At 39.2% G+C, this 21,733-nt stretch overlaps 1 protein-coding gene across 2 annotated transcripts in view; it reads right to left on the minus strand.

The window, feature by feature from the left end:
* Positions 1 to 325: 325 nt before the first annotated feature.
* Htr1f (5-hydroxytryptamine receptor 1F) overlaps positions 326 to 21,733 on the minus strand; it is a 119,788-nt gene continuing 98,380 nt past the window's right edge. Inside the window, exon 3 of one of the 2 annotated variants that reach the window (XM_075952104.1) lies at positions 326 to 6,289. In XM_075952104.1, the coding sequence (XP_075808219.1) occupies positions 5,147 to 6,247 (1,101 nt within the window). In that variant the 5' untranslated portion in view covers positions 6,248 to 6,289 and the 3' untranslated portion in view covers positions 326 to 5,146. The remainder of the gene's footprint in view (positions 6,290 to 21,733) is intronic. The other variant, XM_075952170.1, reaches the window with a different exon arrangement.

The following is a 21,733-nucleotide window of genomic DNA, read 5'->3' on the forward strand; positions in this document are numbered from 1 at the left end:
CACACCATGAAGCAAGCTGCCAGGTCAGACATGCTGAATCTTTCCCGGTAAGACTGATGCTACACAGATTATTAGAGATGGGTTGATCGGGATATGAGAATTAGCCTGCAAGGGCTAGAGTTAATGGGCCAAGCAGTGTTTAACAGAATACAGTTTGTTAAAAAAAAAAAGAATACAGTTTGTGTGTTGTTATTTCGGGGCATAAGCTAGCCAGGTGACCAGGAGCTGGGGCGGCAGGAACACAGCCTGCAGCTCCCACAACAGTTCCTCATTTTAAATAATGGAAGGAAGTCAACTGATTCAAAAGACCAAGACAAGTGATTTAAAAATATTTACTTTATTCACAACAAAAATATTAACTTGATTCTAGAAATATTTTATGATAGGGTAAAGGTCTAAGCATGATCACTTTGGTCATGAGGAAGATAATAGAAGCACATATCTGAAATAAGCTTCTTTAATAGGGATGCATTTTAAAGTAAGCAGAATTATTTTTGAAGGACTTTGGGATATATTAAGAAAATACATATATTTCATGTTTCTACTGAAAATTTAGGAAATCTAGTTCTGTGACCTAGAAATAAAAATAATAGTCTATGAATTCATTAGAAATGGTTCCATACCTGGAGCAAAGACACATATTATCAGCAATGAATTTGTGATCCTGTCTGCCTTCACAGTATCTGGGGGAACAAATCTTTCCCACTTATTTCTATTAAAATTGTTTGGCAAAAGGCACAAGATTAAATGGATGGTATGACTATGGAGTTTAGGCTAGGGGGAGGATATGAATTTCTTACTGATATAGTGATGTAAGCAAAGAAGATGAATACCCTGGGCTGGTCAGGGTCAGATAGCTGGGGAATCAAACTCATTAGCAAAGCCAAAGTAAGAATGGTTTTGTGAATTTGTAAGGGAAGTTGTTCTTAAAGAAGATGGACTCATTACTTTTCACTGACTGGATATTTGTGATAGATCTTGTAAAAACAAAGCAAAAGAACAAAACAAAATGAAGCAAAATGCATTGACTAATGTAGTTCATATTCTTAAACTAAGCTTAAAATAAAGTTCGTGTTTCATAAGCATGTGATATTTTAAACATGGTCCATTTGTAGCTATGTGTACTGACATATTGGACTGATTTTAATATCCACTCATATAACTTTCTTATTACTTTTGTGTCTGGTCTTTGCTTTTAATACATTTTTCATTTGAAGAGATTTAGTAGATCATATAATAGAATAAAATTTTTGATTGATTTTGTAGTGCCAGTATAGTAAGATTCTAGTAGGAAGTAAACTTTTCATAGCTAGAACACCTTTCACGATATTTATGTTTTCATCTTCTGTCTGATTAGATAAAAAGGAACCACTATGTTGCATTATTTTTTTCTTTGTGAAAGTTTTTTAGCTACTTAGCAATGTTTTTATTCTAAGGAGAAAATGTATACATTCTGAGAAGTCGGTCTTGTTAACTGTAATATGTTCTGATGTGGGAGTGTCATATATCAATCTGTTGATTTCTTTGGCTAAGCAATAAAGAAACTGCTAGGCCCATTTGATAGGCCCACCCTTAGGTGGGTGGAGTAAACAGAACAGAACGCTGGGAGGAAGAGGAAGTGAAGTCAGACTCCACAGCTCTGCTCTCCGGAGCAGACGCAGGAGAGACGCCATGCTACCTGCTCCAGGGAAGACGCACGCTATGAAGCTCCGACCCAGGATGGACTTAGGCTAGAATCTTCCCGGTAAGACTGGCGCTACACAGATGATTAGAAATGGGCTAAATTAATATGTGAGAATTAGCCTAGAAGAGGCTAGATAGAAATGGGCCAAAGCAGTGTTTAAATGAATACAGTGTCTGTGTAATTATTTCGGGGCAAAAGCTAGCCGGGCCGGCGGCTGGGGTTTTGGGGACATAGCCCCGCCGCCACCGCCCCCTATTACTACAATGTTCTGCATACAATTCAAAGGAAATGCAAATATGAGGTGGACAGCAGCTACATTGGCATCGTTTAAAGATACTGAAGAATTAATTTATTTATTTATTAAGGATTTCTGCCTCCTCCCCTCAACCGCCTCCCATTTCCCTCCCCGTCCCCCGATCAAGTCACCCTCCCTCATCTGCTCGAAGAGCAATCAGGGTTCCCTGACCTGTGGGAAGCCCAAGGACCGCCCACCTCTATCCAGGTTAATTAATTAAAAAAAAAGAAATATTTTGTAACAATATTTAAACCACATTAAAATAATCATGGTTGAATACAATGTTTCAAAAGAAAAGGATATATAAATTTTGTATGTGATCTTACAACCAATCGATAAGATTCCATATATAAGTTTATACCCAGTCAATAAACTGAACAGAATCAAAAAAAATAAAGATACTGAAGAGCTGTCACTGGTACTTGTTTATTAGTGATGGCAAAGCCTGTGACCTCAGCATGTGGGACAAACATAGATGAACTGAGGCTGCCTTGTGTTGCAGCCCCTTTGGATTAACTGGTGAATCGGCAACACAGAGGAAGGGAATTCCATTGCCCCCTGAGATCTGAGGGGACATATGTGCAACTTCCTTGTCACTTATGACATTGTCTTTCTACATCTGAGTTCTAATTCAACTCAGATCCAAGACCAGTATCTGTCCTTCCATTTACTTTGCTTGAAATAGTTGGTGGTTTGTGTCTGTTAAGGGTTTTTGCACCAAGTGATGGTGGCACACACTCTTAATCCCAGCACTTAGGAGGCAGAGGCAGGCAGAGCTTTGAGTTCAAGGACAGCCTGGACTACAGAGTGAGTTCCACAACAACCAGAGCTACTCAGAGAAACCCTGTCTCAACAAAACAAAACAAACAAAAATGTTTTCCCAATGCTAGTTTCTAAAATGTGTAGAAGTAATTTTGGGAAGTTCTTTGAATAAATCACAGAATCAAAGTTTGGCAAGTGAGAGGGTGAAAGAAGACAGCAGAGTATGACAGGAAAGACAGAGACACCGGGCATAAGAGTGGAGGCCAAGAGGTGAGAGGACAAACACATGGTGGGGAGCCTCAGTAGCCGGTCAGTTCTGCTGTCAGAGAGCATACAATCTCAGTAGCCTGTCAGTTCTGCTGAGGCTGGAAGTGGCCAGAAGAGCCCATGAGCTTGGGCACATCTGGAATTTTTATACTTCTGCACAAGTCCCTGTTTACTAAGAGATCCTGTCAGTTAATCTCCTTATTTTAGGTAAAGTAGATCTTAGGAGCTCAGCCTGTTTTACTGTCTTATTGCAGCTCTTGCTGTAATCTATGGACTCCACTTTCCTATCATCAGGTATCTTTTCCTTCCTTTTATTTGTTTCCATGCTAGATTCAAGGCTAGCGCTTCATCACCCTTTGTCTGGACGACTGGATGGGTTTCTAGCTAGAAGACAGAATCTCCAGTATTCTCTTTACTTCTCGTCTCTAGAGGACAAGCTTTTTCTACCTACCCCTTTATTTTAGATTTGCCCCAAGCTTGTAATATTTTGAAAATCATCATTGAAAACTTAAGGACAGCAAGAAAATTGGCAGTGCATTACTTCTCTTGACATTAAAAATCCTTCACAATCTTAAATTTTTCCTTTAATCTCTTGATTTCCTTTGTTGTCTTAAATGGCTTGCAAATTCATGGCTTGGGCCGCAATCCTTGCAGGGCAAAGCCTGAACTCTTTGTTGTCACCTGGACTATTCACTTTTATTGGCTCATGCCCAAATTCTCCCTTATTTCGTGCATATTTCAGATACATCACTTATGAAAATTTCTCAGTGTTCTTCAACCAGATGTGGTCAGTTTTATCTTGACATCATCACAACTATGTAAATAACTCACTTGCTAGATCCTTGGCTATTATCTTTCAGCATAGTTTTAATTCTGCATTGTCTCTACTTTCAAATGATAGATACATTGAAAGAAGAATTTTTATTTTATTAGTTCCTGTATCTTCTACCTAGTGTATCTCTCATTGCCTTCTATAAAATCTCACCCCTAGATATCTGTTAAACCATGGGTGATGCCTCACTGATATATAAAAAGTGATGTAATGTACTTTTAAACACTCCACAACAAAAGAATATTTTATAATGTACACAATTGGCAATGTAATATAAGTTGTTTTTCAGATGGTCTTGATTTATAAAATTTATCCCAATTACAAAGGAAAAACAGACTTTTTGTTGTCAAAGCAAAGTTTAAAATATTTAATATTTCTCATTATATTCTCTACAATAAAAAGAAAATAGTGTTCGAATCTTAAGGTATGGATACGAATTGTAAAAAACTGGGCTACTAACATTAGTAGAGAGAAAATAAACTTTATATTAGAAGTATTATAGATATGGTGAGAAACTTAGGGTACTTAGTGTTTAAAGTTTTATTTCTAACCAAGGGACAATGAATGTAACGATTTTACAATAATTATATAATAAAGCTTCCCCCTTCCACTTGGGGCTTTGATTTAAAATACTGATTTTACATGATTAAGATAATATTATTCTTGAGGCTGATTTTAAACAAAGTGAGGATAGCAAATATACAGAAGCTCAGGATATTGAAATATTTGACTGTACTTAGCCGACTCTCTGATTATTTTTGCTGTTCAAGTATGAAGACAATATCTAGTCCACTGAGCTTCGTATCTACTCTATACTCAGGTTAAATAAGAGCTGTTGGTGCCTTCTCTTCACCTTTTGCAAAGAATAAAATGGAGGAGGGGCAAGAGAGGTGCTATATTGAATAATATTTCTTCTGTGAATTGAGTTAAGCAATGGGGTGATACAGAAATTATTAATGAAACTATGTTAATTGAAAATTCCTCTAGCTGTTGTAAGGAATAAACCTGGAAAGCATAGTAACTGCTAGTTTGAATATATAGTTTTACAGCTATCTTTTTGGGTATATTGCATAGACAAAAGATTATTTATAAGTTGCATAAATTATTTTTTAATTTTGATAACACTAGAATGATGGTCAAATTAATAATCTATTTTCTTGGTACAATTGAAATAAATTTATGCTTTTATAATTGTAGCAGCTTTAATATAGTTTCTCTAAAAATTTAAATATTTGATTACATTACATTCATTTAGTTATCCCGTAATAAATAAAGCCTCTACCTTTAAAAATAGACCACCTTTAGCCTAACATCGACATCGTACAAGTTTTTGGAAGGCTTTCTTGAAGTCTTCGTTGAAAATTGTATAAATCAGTGGATTTATAAGGGAATTCAGGTAACCAAGCCATGTCAAAAAATTTGACACTTCGTCAGAGAGTTTACATTTGTCACAGACATTAACAACCAGTTCTTTTACAAAAAACGGCAGCCAACATATTACAAATGCACCCAAGATCAAGCCCAGAGTAGTGGCTGCCTTGCGTTCCCTAGTGCCTGAGATTTTCTGTCTCCTCCAAGATTTCTCATGCTTCAACTCAGACCTGGGACTTTTCACTATGCTTTGGATTCTATCGAAGTCTGTTGATGGATCAGATAAGGATTTCTCTAGCATATAGGATGCGGAGACCAGTTTCATGCTCTTCTCACCACTCCCCAAAAGGACTTGGCCATTCATCTCCTCCTTCATCATGCGGCTTGCTTGTCGCTTGTGGTACAGTGTCCTTGCTGCCCTGTATATTTTGTAGTAGAGGATCAATATCAATACGAGTGGAATGTAGAAAGCTCCAAACGTGGAGTAAATTGTGGAAGCAATGTGGTCGTGCTTGATGACGCATTCATTAACCCGGCTAGTTCCTTGCTGCCTCCAGAAGAGAGGAGGCATAGAGATGAACACAGATATAACCCACACAATGGTGATCATGATGCCAGCATTCTTGGGAGTCCTCTTCCTGGCATATTCAACAGCATCTGTGATTGCTCGGTACCTATCCAGGGCTATAACCGATAGATGCAAGATGGAACAAGTACAACAGATGATGTCGATGCTCAGCCAAATGTCACAGAGTATTGGTCCCATAATCCATCTTTCTTTCACAATGTACACAATACTGAAGGGCATCACGAGGACAGCTACAAGAAAATCTGTAACTGCCAGGGAACAAATTAAATAGTTGGCTGGGTGGTGCAGCTTCCGAGTCACAATGATTGCAGCAATCACGAGGGAGTTGATAGTCGTGGTCATCAGTGCCAGCCCAGACAGAGTGAGGGATACTAAAATTTTGGATGGCATTCGGTTTAAGCGTTCCCCTGAGGTCAAGTTTTGATCTGATGAATTTAAAAAATCCATTTCTTTTTGTTTAAAATGTTAATAGAGTTGAAAAATAAAAACCTGTAACAAAAAAGAGGGGAAAAGTTCAGAGAAAGTTTCAAGTACTTGTCTTTTTTTTTAAATAGACATGCATGGTTTTCTAGAACATTTTATGCATTAAAAGTTTGAGTTCAGTTTCTTTGCAGTTTTTTAATTGAAGCAATCTAGTAAGAACAGTAACAAATAGAAACTTCCGAACATTTATTAAAATTGTCTCACATAAAGCAATTTTATGAGTAAACTAGGCAATTATCGAATAAACCCCCATGATTATAAAATTGTTTTTCATATCAAACTAACCCTATGCTTTTCTCTTTGTCTACAGCAGGAGATATGTTTAAAAGTGCATGTCAATATTTTGTAATTGTGTATTTTGTAATGTAGTATGAAAACATTAAAGGCAGTATTCAAAAATTACAAATACATTTATATTAAACTTGAAGTAACATTAAGAACATTATTTCGGTATTTGTAATGTATTTTGTGTTATGATCTAGAGGTTACATAGAGAGAAACAAGTAAAAACTACTATATGCAGCATTTTATAAAATAAGAAAAATGCTCATTGTCTTTGGGGACTTGGTAGTTAATTTGGTTTGAGAAGACAAAATACGATTAGGAGGAGTCAAATAACCCTACGTTTTCTATTACAACAATGGTATACATGACCAAACAACCCTTTCATGGCAATCACACTGACAGTAATGTTGTTTTCTTTGTAAATCACCCTTGTATTGATTATATTACATTGCTCCTTAAGAAAGACCATATATCTATGGTTTATAATTGTTGCTTCAGTCTGTGATTTAATTTAATTGGAAGTCAAATAAGGGCTTGAAATGTAGTTCAGTGGTAGAACACTTGCCTAGCATGTATAAGACCCTGGGTTTAAATCCCAGTACCAAAAGAATCAAAGAACAATTAACTGGAGTGAACGTAACTCAAGCACTAGTAATAACTTTTACAAGATGTTTCTTTATTTCCCATCTCTATCCTTTGCCTTTCGTAATTTTTAATGACAACTTGGATCTCAAGGAAGGATGAATGGAAGAAAAATCTGAGATTTTATTCTTAGCCATAATTGCTACTTTAAGAGCATATATTAACAGTAACTTTAAGGTGGTAATGTTTCTGTTGTTATATCTGGACTGATAACATAATATTTAAGGTCTTAATATTTGTATGTTCTGTGTTTCATAAGGGTATGAATAGTCATGTATTTGTTGTGCTGTTTACTGTGTCTGGTTGCTGGTACAAAATTTAATTTTGATTTTCAGGTACTCATGAAGCCAACTGCTACTAATCAAATTAAAAGCAAGAAAATACATGAATATCAGCTACCTAGATTATTGGTTGTCAAATAGAGTTAAAAAATTGTCTCATATCTGCACAATGCCTATCTGCAAAGAGAAATAAGATGTCCCATATGTACATAACACTTACCTGTATAGGGCAACTAAGACAAGTTCAGAGCAACAGCGAAATATAAATCCTTAAACATTCTAAACCAGAGGTTATTAAATTCAGTGGCTCTCAGAATCACACTGAAGACTTGTTAAGTCAGATTGTAGGGTCCAAACTGAGTTTGTGACTCAGTAAGGCTGGTATGGGGCTCTCAAGTCAACATTTATAACATGCTTTCAGATGACGTTGATGCAAGAGGACCAGAGAATCCGCACTCTGGGTGCAATCATCCTGGCTGTTTCTCACTATTTTCTCTTTTTTTCAGTGCTATGCATCTACAAGGTGCAAATGATAGCATCTATGGTATTTAAAAATTTTCTTCAACATGATTCTTTCTGATATTCTTATTTATTGGAGATTCTCAAATAAATTACCTCACATTAATTTTTCATTGCCTGTGCCTCTATTTTCATTCTTATCTCAGTCCTCTTCCCTCTCATCATTCCCATGTTTTCCATGCTTTTCTGAGAGAATATTAGGTCAGATGGTCTGAGATGTAGAGAACTCACTATCAGAGTCATCACAAAATCCTTGTTTGCATTCTTAGTAACAGAGGACCTTTTACTCATCTTCCTTCCTTCCTCTCTCCCTCTGTCCCTCCACTCCCCTAACTCCCCCTTCCCTTCATCCCTTCGTTTCTTAGGGTTATTTTATTTAGTTTTTTTAAACCCTTCAAAAATTTTAGTTTTTACATTTATTCTTTTGCTGTGTGTGTGTGCATACGTGTGTATATGTGCATGTGTGTGCACACACGTGTGCATATGTGTGTACATCCATGTCAAGGCACACACATGGAGGGCAACTTTGAGGAGTCTCTTCTCTCTTTGCACCTGTCCTTTGAGACAGGCTAACTCTCTGATCCCGACCAGAACTTGATTTTTTTTTTTTTAGCTTGGTTAGTGGTCGGTCTGAAAATCCCAACTATCCTATTTCTGCTTCTGGCAGAGTTGGAGGTATAGGTATGTGGAGCCACACTTGGCTTTTTACACAAGTGCTGAGATTTGAACTCGGGCCACCAACTTCATGTTTATGCAGCAAGGGCTCTTGCCCACTGACCTGTCTCTCCAGCTCTCTGAATAGTTTCTTAATCAGGTAATTTCTTTGCAGTACTGTTTACTTAATGTTATGTGAATAGGTTTTAAAGTACTAACGGTTATTATATTATAAGTAAAAATAACTTTCTACTTTAGTTTGCTTGCTACAGAGTTTTGGCATAAAATTATTCTGAAACTCTATTTTGAATAGATTATAAAATGAGACAAACTGTCTGGAAATAGCTCCATGGACTTTCATAATAAAAGCAAATGCCATAGGAAAGAGAACCAAGTTAAAATTAGGAGTGTTATTGAATAATTCAATCGATTTCTCTTCATGTCACTCTGCCCTAAGCATTTAGGCAAAATGGTAGTTAATGCCAGAAAAATTCCCTCATGTTTTTGCAATATTTTATAATTATATGACATATAAGTATGAATTATAAGTATGTTAAATAAATTATATTGCAGTTTACCAGAACCCTGTCCAATATTAAATTTATAAAACAAATTAATCTTCCAGTTATATTAACAGACAACAAAGAAAACAGAAAAACAAGCAGAGCCAATCACAGTTGCGTTTGAATTTTCTTTATTCGTATTGTCCTTGCTACTTACAAACAGAAGTTCAGTAAACCATTTACTTTGTCCAGTTTAGACCCAGCCTTTCACTAGATTCTCCACGCTCACTCTTATTCAGCTTCCCACTGATGTCCTTACAGAGCTAGGGACCCATAATGGTCACCTAACCTACACAGACTGTGCCAGACATCACTTTGACCTCACAACACAGGCTTCTTTCTGTATGTCACATGCCTTTCCTGGAGAAGATTCCTCTGTGAGAACCTGCCATCACATCAACCTAGAAAGAAAGCTTCTCATCTTCAGTCAGCATGAACATTTAACAGCTTGTTATTTAGTCACTGGAATTTAAAAGCTCTTCTGATTACACACAATATTTTTAATCCAATAGTCATTTACATTCCAGAGTTTGCTTGGTTATGTTTTCTAAGTTTATTGTCATCAGGCTAAACTATCAGATCTTAGGGAAGTGGTCTAGATTATTTTCTAATGTGAATAATTAATGAGGGAAGAGTCAGGTCATATATGAATAGTTTCCATAACAACATTATAAATTCAATTCTATCAAGACCTTTTGAAAACCTACACGTTGGGTATTTAAATTAAATTTGTTTGGGCAAAGGCTTCACTCCAGCTTCTGGCATCCACATATAGAATGTTCAGTTGGAGGCTCCACTCTAAGCCCCCTCCCATAGGAATGGCCTCAGTTCAGACTCTACCCCCAGAAAGCCTGCCAGATGATGACCACTCCCCAGAGATGCTCAAGAACACTCCCACAGGGTGTTTAAAAACTGCCCCCTCAGAGAACAAACACGTGGTTTTCCTGTCTTCTCTTTCTGTCTCCTCTCTGGGGGGCTGGAAAGTCATCTGGGAGCATTTGTATCCATTAAACCTGGGCTTTTTTCTAATTCAGTTTGATTTAACCTGACTCAGATTATTGCATCGGCAGAGAGTTTTATTGCAGTGCAGAAACTTTTCAAGATTAATAATACCGTATCCTTTCTGAGTCTTTATTTCTGTGGGTGCTTTATTATTTTATGTATATCAAACCATTTATTCATTAAAGCTGATCCATGAGATAAGAGCAGTCACTATGCTTCTTCACAGAAACATTACAAACATCTCTAAAATGAAAACACACCAAATAAGAGATGGAGCAAACACATGTTCTTAAGAACCATTCACTCTGAGAGATATTAATCCCTTCATAGCTTCATGCCAGTCATGGGCTTGATAAAATACTTTTTCTCTGAAATAAATACTTTATTATACATCAACTGTGAGTTCAAATAGAAACAAAAATCCCATCAGAAAAATATTTAAGATGTGGATGTGGACCAGGTCTACATGAGTGAATTGAAATAGTGGCAATCGGGGCTGGAGAAATGGCTCAGTGGTTAAGAGCACTGACTGCTCTTCCAAAGGACCCGGGTTCAATTCCCAGCACCCACATGGCAGCTCACAACTGTCTGAAGATCCAGTTGCAGGGGATCTGACACCTTCACACCAATGCACATAAAATAAAGTTAAATAAACCATAAAAAATATTTAAAAAAAATGAAATAGTGGCAATTATTCATAGTGCTTTCTAATTTCTTTTATTGTCATTATAACCCTTGGTCTTCTCTCTTATTTCTCTGTTCCTACTTATTCCTTTAAGGATCATTTGGTAGCATTTTTTAAATGGTTACTAGCCTAACAGTTGTAGAAATTCCCAGTTAAACACTTTTATATGAAAATATTCACATATTTAGGAAATTATAAAATAGCAGGTTTCCATATGGCTTTTTCTAAAACCCTCAATGTTATGTCTCCCCCAGCCTCCTCCTCTGCCCTAAAGTCCCATTTTTCTCTTTAAAAACCTCCCTCTTCATCATTCCTCCTCTCCCTTCATATTACCTATATTCTACTATTCCTCCCCCCCACACACACACCTTTAAGATATTTCTTCCCCCTTCCAACCAATGGTCTTTTTCTAGTTTCTTGGATTCTATAGATAATCCAAATTAACTATTCATATCTGCAGATTTGATGTTAAGATGCAAATGTGAGACCATGCAGTGTTTGTTTCTCTGGATGGTTTCCAGTTCCATCATTTACCTGCAAAGTTCATGATTTCAGTTTTCTTTGAGCTGCACAAAATTCTATTATACATAGGTGCCACACTATAATCTCCCTCCCCCCCCCTCTCTCTCTCTCTCTCACACACACACACACACACACACACACACACACACACACACACACACACATCTGCTTGCTCTTTTTCCAACCTTTTCATGTTACCTGTTCCCCCAAGTCAATGTCAACTGTTGGTGCCTCCTGAGTTGACAGGATGGATTTTGATGGGTAGACTTTGGTAATTCAGTACTAGTCTGAGGTCCAATACCATGCAATGTAAATGTCTGGAAGGCTGAAGAGCAAGTGGACCTGGAAGAAGGTTGGTCATAGATGGACCACAGCTTATCAGTGTGTTTGAGAATCACACCATTTTCCTGGACTCCTGAAAATGAAAAGGTTTCTTTAAAACAAAGGACACAGTCAACAAGACAAAATGGCAGCCTTCAGAAAGAGAAGAAATCTTCACCAATCCCACATCAGACAGAGGTCTGATCTCCAAACTATACAAAGAAGTCAAGAAATTGGTCATCAAAAGAACAAATAATCCAATAAAAAATGGACTATAGACCTAAAAAGAGAACTCTCAACAGAGGAATATAAAATGACTGAAAATTACTTTGAGGAAATGCTCAGCATCCTTAGCCATTAGAGAAATGCAAATCAAAGCAACTCTGAGATTCCATCTTACACCTGTAAGAATGGCCAAGATCAAAAACACTGATGACAACTTATGCTGGAAAGGATGTGGGGTAAAGGGAACATTTCTCCATTGCTGATGGGAGTGCAAACTGGTACAGCCCCTTTGAATATCAGTATGATGATTTCTCAGAAAATTGCTCAAGACCCAGCAATACCACTTTTGAATTTTTTTTTTTCGAGACAAGGTTTCTCTGTGGCGTTGGAGCCTGTCCTGGAACTAGCTCTGTAGACCAGGCTGGTCTCGAACTCACAGAGATCCGCCTTCCTTTGCCTCCCGAGGGCTGGGATTAAAGGCGTGCGCCACCATCGCCCTGCGTAATACCATTTTTGGTATATACCCAAAGGATATTCAATCATACCACAAGGACGTATATTCAACTATGTTCATAGCAGCATTATTTGTCATAACCAGAACCTGGAAACAACCTAAATGCCCCTTGACCAAAGAATGGATAAGGAAAATGTGGTACATTTACACATGGAGTACTACACAGCAGAAAAAAATAACGACATCTTAAATTTTGCAGGCAAATGGATGGAGCTAGGAAACATCATATTGAGTCTGAGTAACCCAGACCCAGAAAGACAAATATCATATGTACTTTCTCAAAAGTGACTTTTTAGAATAAAGCAAAGAAACCAGCCTACAATTCACAATCCCAGAGAACCTAGATAAGAAAGGGACCCTGAGAGAGATATACATGGATCTAATCTACATGGGAAGTAGAAAAAGACAAGATCTCCTGAGTAATTTGAAAGCATGGGGATCATGGGAACTGGTAGATGGGGAGGCAAGAGGAAGAGAGGCAAAAAGAGATAAATATAGAGCTCAATAAAAACAATTTAAAAAAGAACACAATAAAATAAAGTCAAAACATAATGTGGTGCTATTTGGTTTGTGCTCTAACAAATAAAGCTTACTTTAAGATCAGAAGTCAGAGCTAACCACTAGTTAACCATAGAGGTCTGGAGGTCTTTACAGACAGACAGGAAGTGATATGGCTACACAGAGGGAGGAATTTAAGGTGGGAGGAGACAGGAGCTAAGTCCTTTTCAGCAGAGCAGTTAGCAAAGTAAGAGTTGGTTGTTGCTACCTCCTTTGTCTCTCTGATATTCAGGCAAGCTTTATTTGTTAGAGCACAAATAAAATATCACCACATCATAATATTAAACAATGATCATATTAAAATGAGGATTGAAGTAAAAAATACACAACACTTATTACCCTACTAAGACTCACAACATGACTTCTACACTGCATACCATAACTCTGATGATAGGGGCTGCTAGACTTATACTTTAGTGAATACATGAAGTTTTTTAGCAGCACTTCACTGATGTGGGAGTGTCATATATCAATCTGTTGATTTCATTGGCTAAGCAATAAAGGAACTGCCTCGGCCCATCTCATTGGTTAGGAGATAGGTGGGAGGAGTAAACAGAACAAAACGCTGGGAGGAAGAGGAAGTGAGGTCAGACTCCACAGCTCTCCTCTCGGGAGCAGACGTCCGCCATGCTCCCGGCTCCTGGTCAGACTCCACAGCTCTGCTCTCCGGAGCAGATGCCTTCAGGAGAGATGCCATGCTACCTGCTCCAGGGAAGACGCACGCATGCTATGAAGCTCCCACCCAGGATGGACTTAGGCTAGAATCTTCCCGGTAAGCGCACCTAGGGGCGCTACACAGATGATTAGAAATGGGCCAGAGCAGTGTTTAAAAGAATACAGTGTCCGTGTAATTATTTCGGGGCATAAGCTAGCCGAGCCAGGCGGCTGGGGATTTGGGGACGCAGCCCAGCCGCCGCTCCATATTACTACAAATGACGCCCAGACGTGTGGCTAACTAAACCCACTTAAAAAACCTGAGAAGTCTTAAAAATAAGGGAGAGAGAGTTTAACACAGATTTTTGCTGTTTGTTGGTGGCGTGCTGTAGAGAGATTTCCTGATTCGGCAACAGCAGCAGAAAAAACGCTGTGTCATTTCAAAGCGTGGCTTCCTGGGGCTGTGCCGCCAGTGCAAACTCTGGCTTTATGTTTGTGTTCCCGCTTGGGATCAGAAGGAGAGTGCTCTGAGACCGTGATGATGACTCAGAGCTCCCCGCCTGCTCCTGGGCAGAAGGCAAAATCAGGCTTAGGCAGGCAGAAGAGCATGGCGGATTCCTGCCGCCATACAGGGACGTGTTTTCAGACTGCGCAGTGCTCTGCCTGTCAGATTTGGATGTTACTTGGATGAAAAGAATTTCTGTGCTGCACGCTCAGTCTCAGAATTAAAGTGCTGAGTGCCGCTCCTACCTGGTAGCCCCAAGAGGCTTCCTGACTCAGCTTCAGCTGCAAAACCCTGCAGCTCATTAAGAGGTCCTGCCACGAAACACTTAAACGGTGTTGACGAAAAGCTGAACGCATGCTTTTCGGTTTTCAGCCGTAGCAGGAAAAAAGCTGCCCGTTTAAAAATGCCGGCTTTCTGGGCCATCCTGCCAGGGCAAACTCTGACTGTTTGAGGCAGGAGGGCCGGCTACCGAGAGAGGACTTGAGTGTTGTCTGTTGTAGCTCGCTGGCTGGCAGGGACCTTGAAATGCCAGTTGTGGCTATAAACATGGCTACGGCCAGTACTTCAGCCATGAGGCTGGGAAGCTAAGGATCCAGCCGTCAAAGCCACGGCTTTAGTCCTACTGATATTGCTTGGTAAATTAAAGACTCATGTGGTCAGAAAAAGAGAGATATATAGTAAAGAGAGATTCAAAGACAGAGAAAATTTCTGAATGGTTTAAAGTGTGTTAAAAATATATGCAAGCTAAAAGTTAAAGTTCTTAAAGTAAAAAAGAAAAGGAAGACAGTTGTTGTGTGTACACACCTTTAATCCCAACACTTGGGAGGCAGAGGGAGATAGACCTCTGTGACTTGAAGGTGTGGTAGCACACGCCTTTAATCCCAGTGCCTAGAAGGCAGAGACGAACAGATCTCTGTGAGTTCAAGGTGTAGTAGCAAACACCTTTAATCCCAATGCCTGGGAGGCAGAGACAGGCGGATCTCTGAGAATTCAAAGACAGCCTGGTCTACAGGGTCATTCCAGGTCAAAGATATATGCTCAAAAAGCAAAAAGTAACCTAGGAATGTCACAGCTTAGATTCTTAAGCGCCTAGTGATTTAAAGGCATAAATCAAAAGTGCTCCTGGATAGTAAAAAATTGCAGATTCACAATAGGACAGATTCAGACCACTAAATGAGTTACACTGTTGGTTGAATGTACGTAGGCTTGGGAGAGAGAAGAAAAAGAATATAGAGAATAAAGTTAATGTTAAAAAAAAGGTAAAGTCTTTAAAGAGACAGAATAAAGTAAAGTGATAGAGTAAAAATAAGCCGCGTAAAGATGAAAAATTCACAGAGAGTCTGGATTCTTTGTATTATTGTGTTTTCTTTAAAATTTTTGACTGTGAAGGAGCTAAGTACAGAGAGACATTTCATTATATGGGCTGCCCAGTGGAACCAGAATGGATATCATGAGGGTATGATTTCAGAATTTGGATCTAAGGATATGATACTTTGGAAAAGAGATTCTTTTTTTGTTTTCACAGAGGATGAGACCCTGTTCATTTCTTCAATCCCGATTTGGTATGATGGACCACGTCTTCCTGAAGGGTTGCTGTGAACATCTTCAGAAAATTGCTTTGCTCAACTGCCAACTGAGATGAAACTAGCACACAGGTTATACCAAGAAAGACCTAATTAACGACGCCCCCATTCAGCAGGAAGCAGTTTGGAGAGAAAAAACTGCGCCCAAGTTCCCAAATATGGTTTATAAATGTTCTTTTACATTTAAAGGGGGATATGATATAGACATGAATAATTTGCATTAGTATAGATTTTGCTTTATTTATAGAGATTTAAGGTCAATTTTGTTATATGTATAAATGTTTCTGATGTAACTTTTACTTGATAACTGTTTTGTTATATGTAATTTTACTATGTTAAAGTTAAAGCCTTTCTTTTTTTGTTTAAACAGAAAAGGGGAAGTGATGTGGGAGTGTCATATATCAATCTGTTGATTTCATTGGCTAAGCAATAAAGGAACTGCCTCGGCCCATCTCATTGGTTAAGAGATAGGTGGGAGGAGTAAACAGAACAAAACGCTGGGAGGAAGAGGAAGTGAGGTCAGACTCCACAGCTCTCCTCTCGGGAGCAGACGTCCGCCATGCTCCCGGCTCCTGGTCAGACTCCACAGCTCTGCTCTCCGGAGCAGATGCCTTCAGGAGAGATGCCATGCTACCTGCTCCAGGGAAGACGCACGCACGCTATGAAGCTCCCACCCAGGATGGACTTAGGCTAGAATCTTCCCGGTAAGCGCACCTAGGGGCGCTACACAGATGATTAGAAATGGGCCAGAGCAGTGTTTAAAAGAATACAGTGTCCGTGTAATTATTTCGGGGCATAAGCTAGCCGAGCCAGGCGGCTGGGGATTTGGGGACGCAGCCCAGCCGCCGCTCCATATTACTACACTTCACACAGTGTAACTTTTATTATCTCTGCATTAAAATAATGAAACTGAATCTTTGAAAGTTGACATGATTTTCCTGAACACACATGAGTGAATGAGGAAGTGAGGTATTAACTGAGGAAGTGAGGGGTTAAAAAAGTTCTGTTCACCCGTGGGTTCATCTCAGTGTTGTACTTCATATTGCAGTGGTTTGAAAGAATCTCACACAGTTTCTGTGTCGGAAATGTAAACTCTAATGTATCTGTGCTGGGAAGTGTGGCCTACAAAGAAGTGTGCTGGTTGTCACTACTCTGCCATCATGAAGAAGTTAATGTCACTATTGCAGAGGTAACTTTCTTGGGTTGTAATTTTCATTTTAGTACTTTGTGTAGAACTGGTTTGTGGCTATGTATTGGTTAAATATGGTTCTGTCATGGAATATTTTATTTTGTCCATCTATGATGATTGAAAGTTTTGCTGGATATAGTAGTCTGGGCTGGCATCTGTGGTCTCTTAGTGTTTGCATAATGCTTGACCAGGGCCTTCTGACTTTCATTGTTCCCACTGAGAAGTCAGATGTAATTTTGATAGGTCTGCCTTTATAGGCCTTTTTTTTGTTTGCAGCTCTTAATATTGTTTCTTTATTCTGTATGTTTAGTGTTTTGATTATTATGTTTTGAGGGGACTTTTTTTTTGATCCATTCTGTTCAGTGTTCTGTAAGCTTTGTATCTTCATATGCACATTTTTCTTTAGGTTAGGAAAGTTTGCTTCTATGATTTTATTGAATACATTTTGAGTTTGACTTCTTCTATCCATACTATTTTTATATTTGGTCTTTTTGTAGTGTCCCATATTTCCTGGATATTTTGTGTTAAGCTTTTGTTAGATTTAATGTTTTCTTTGACAGATGAATCTATTTTCTCTATTGTATCTTCAGTGCTTGAAATTCTCTCTTCTATCTCTTATATTCTGCTTCTTACACTTGCATTTGTCATTCTTGATCATTTCTCATATTTTCTATTTCTATAATTCCCTCGATCTATGTTTTCTTTAATGTCTCTATTTCGATTTTCAAGTCTTGAATCATTTCTTTCATTTGCTTGATTTTTTTTCTTGGTTTTCTTTAAGGGATTTGTTGATTTCTTCCAATTTTTTGTTTATCTTTTCCTCCATTTCTTTGAGGAAGTTTTTTATTTCCTCTTTTAGGGCCTCAAACATTCTCCTAAAGTTATTTTTCAGATCATTTTCTTCTGCTACATCTATATTTCTTTGTTCAAGTCTTGCTGTTGTAGACCCACTAGTTTTTGTTGGTGTCATGATGCTCTTTGTTGAGTGTTTTCTTATCTTGTTTATCCATTTTTTTCTCTGATGTGTAGTTGGGGCTGTGTCTCTACTTATCAATCTTTCAGGTACCAGTGGACCCAAGGCTAAGAAGGTTGCTTCTCATGGTACAGTCAGGGCCATGGTTCCAGTCACCCGGAAGTCACTTAGTGTTCCCAGAGGTTGCTCGGTGTTCCTGGGTGTTACTCTGTAATACCAGAAGTTGTTTGGGATGGCTCTTATGGAGGTTGCTTGCTTGGGGCTTCTCCCACTGAGGTCCCTGCTTTGGGCCTGCTCTGGCAGAGGTTGCTGGCTCAGGCCTCCTCTTGCAGAGGTTGTTGTCCCATATCTGGTCCCATAGGGTTTCTGGTTTGGGTCTGCTCCTGCAGAAGTTCTTGGCTTGAGCCCAGTCCCTCAGAGGTCTCTGGCTCAGGACTGCTCCCTTAGCTGTCACTCCCTTTTACCTACTCCTGTGGAGGTCACTGCTCTGGACCCGGTCTGGCAGAGGTTGCTGGCTCAGGTCTGCTCCAAAGGAGGTTGCTATCTCAGGCCTGTTTTCACAGACGTCCCTGGCTTGGGCCTGCTTCCTCAGTGGTTGCTCCCTTGTACCTGATCTTGTGGAGGTCGCTGCCTTAGGCCTGTTCTGGTGGAGGTTGCTGGCTTTTGCATTTTTAAATTAAAGCACAACAATAGTATATTTAATTAAGTGATTTTGTAAAGCACAGAGAATTTTTTGGGGAGTCTGATAACATAGTAGATAATGTGTTTACATGAAATATATTAAATTATAAAAATTTTCCTAAGCACAAGCAGTCACAGTCATATTGGCATTCTCAATAATAACTTTCTATTTTAACATTAATGTCAGTTCTTTAAACTCTTTGAGACAACTTTTAGGCTTCCTCTACTGGTTAGAGTTTGTCTGGAGATAGGATTTCTTTCAGTGACAAAAACGGACAAGTATTCTTTTGTTATTTATTGTATTTTATTTCATTGAGACAAGGTTTAACTCTGTATTCCATGCTGTCCTGAAACTCACAATGTAGCAGAAACTAACCTTGAGCTGAAGAAGATAGGAAGAGAAAGTCAAATTAATTTGGATTAGTTATTGAGAACATCACTGTTAGGGTTTGAATCAAAAAAAATCCCCATTAAACTTATATTTTTAATGCTTCATCTCCAGTTGGTGGATCTTCCTTGGGAGGATGTGGGTTTGTTTGTTTGTTTTTGAAATAGGGTCTCACTATATGGCTCTGGCTATCCTGTACCTCCCTAGGTACAGCAGGCTTGTCTTAACTTACAGAGTCCACCTGCCTTTGCCTCCCAAGGACTAAGAAGCATGTGCCACCAAGCTAGCATGTGGGACCTAGATAGAGGGAATTGGTCAATGGGGCAGGTCCCCAGCTGCTTCTAGTCTGGTTATCTCTGCTCATTTGGACACGTACTTGGCATGGTGATGACATTGTCCTCCGTGGCTTCTCTGGAGTGAAATCTTCTGAAACTGTGTGACCCCGAAATCTTTCCTTAAGCTGTCTCTCTAATGCAAGAGTCAGTAACACAATAATTTATCAGAATTTCTGCTTTCCTTAGATTTGGGCTATTTAAACTATCAGTAGGAGCCCTTGTAGGTTAGTGGTGTTTACATGTAACAAGAAAAATTGAGCTGATGCTGTACCTTAATTGTAGAACTCCTGTTACAGAGGTGTGGGAGAGTCAGTAAGGAAAAGCTTGCTTCAGGAAGGCAAGACCACAGTGTGAAAGAGAAAGAAGGAATGATGTTCCCTTTATTGAGACAATGTGCTTTTCCCTTCCCAGAATTTCTGCCCCTAGCACAGTTAGCTTAGACCCAGCAGCACCACCATCCTGCCTCCTTTTCTGAATCAGGTAAAAACAGTGTAGCTTTTGTTTTCCTTATATATCTATTTATTTTAAAAGTTCCCCTCTAAGCATGCTTTCCTAATGTTTTGATCTTCCTTAGCCTTTTCCAAAGCTTTCCTTCTTGCCATGTGGCGGCTTGTTCACTAGGTGGCTAATCTCTACATCAATTAGTTCAAAGAGCAGGGTTTCTCTCTTTTTCCACCTCCCTCTTCTCAACAGCTGATGATATCTACGGCTTGTCTGGTTTGTGGGTTTTCTTTTAAAATCAAATAAAAATCATTGAATTGCCTTTAATTTTTTTTAATTATTTAAACTTTAACCCTTCATTTATATCAGAACCATGGAGGCCCAAAAATGTGAGGCTATTCCACCTTGTCTGAAGGTCAGAGAGTTTGAGGTTGTTCAAAGAGGTTGACAAAACTGTGCTACACACCCTGACCTAGGGTGTGGGTTGCTTGGGGTTTTGGACATTGAGATTGAGGTGTATTCTCTCCACCCTGACCAAAGTTCTGAGAATTCAAGCATATTTCTGCTGCTTCTTCTTTTTCTTTTCTTTAAAATTCTTTTTTAAATTAATTAGATTTATTTTTTTAAAAATACCAATCCAAATTTCCACTCCCTCCCCCTCTCCATTTCCTCCACATACCCTCCCAACCCACCCCTATCTAATCCTAAGAGAGGGTAAGACACACTGCTTTATGGAAGGTCCAAGGCACTCCCTAGTACAACTAGACTGAGCAAGGTATACATCCAATGAGAATAGGATTCCAAAAAGCCAGTACATGTAGTAGAGATAAATCCAAGTGCCCCTGCCAGTGACCCCTCAGTCTGCCCCAGCTACACAGTCTAGCTGGAATTGGTGAGCTTCCATTAGCTCAGGTAAACTGTTTCAGTGGATGAACCCTTCACAGTCTTGACCTCTTTGCTCATATTCTTATTTATTCCACTCTTCAACTGGACCTTAGGAGCTTAGTCCAGTGCTCTGATGTGTCTCTGCCTCTCTTTCCATCTGATGTTGGATGAAGGCTCTCTGGTGATATTTAAGATAATCATCAGTCTGACTACAGGGCAAGGCCAGTTCTGGCATCTTCTCCTCTATTGCTTAGACTCTTAGCTGCGGTCATCCTTGTGGATTCCTGGGAAGTTTTTTAGAGCCAGGTTTCTTGCTAGTATTTAGATTAACCTGCTAATAATTGGGAACTGCCTACCCTGGTATCTGTCATGCCACACCAGAAACACAGGTTGCAAATGGTCCACTCTGTTCCACCTATTAATTTTTAATGTAATAATGCTCAGGTCCAAGTAAGAAGCAAAGAAGGGATTATTGGAAAGAGCCTGTCGTGTGGTTCACTTGCGGGGGGGGGGGGGGGGGGCAAACTAAACCACACAGAGATTTTATAGAAATTACTCATATGACTTTTTCATACCAAATATTATTATACCCTTTTATTGCAGAGGAAAGAGAGGTTCAGCTAGCTAGGTCTTGCGATTCATTTATTGTTTCATACCCAGTTAACTGTATCCGAGCACAAATGGGATTCAATACCGCTTCTGCCTGCTCCTGACCCAAGCCATAGTCTCTATTCAGAAGAAGCCATTTAAAATCAGCTTCTTTACCTCTCTAAACCAGAAACGATTCTTTCCCTTATTTCCCACCGGGATGCCTCCTGTTTCTTGACACTTGAATGGTTGCGTTCTGTCATGCATCTAGGATGTTTTCTGCATTGCCAGTTGGTAACCACCCACTCGCATAGGGGAGGACCAAAAAGGCGCTTGGCAGCTGCTCTCAATTTGTGCCTGATACTGCGACTCCCTGGGGACCTTTAAAATGTTGATGCCTGCTCCCCACCCCCAGAAATCCTGATGTAATTCATCTGCAGCACGGCAAGGACACTGA

Source organism: Microtus pennsylvanicus, chromosome 1, assembly GCF_037038515.1.
Source record: "Microtus pennsylvanicus isolate mMicPen1 chromosome 1, mMicPen1.hap1, whole genome shotgun sequence".
Lineage (NCBI taxonomy): Eukaryota > Metazoa > Chordata > Mammalia > Rodentia > Cricetidae > Microtus > Microtus pennsylvanicus.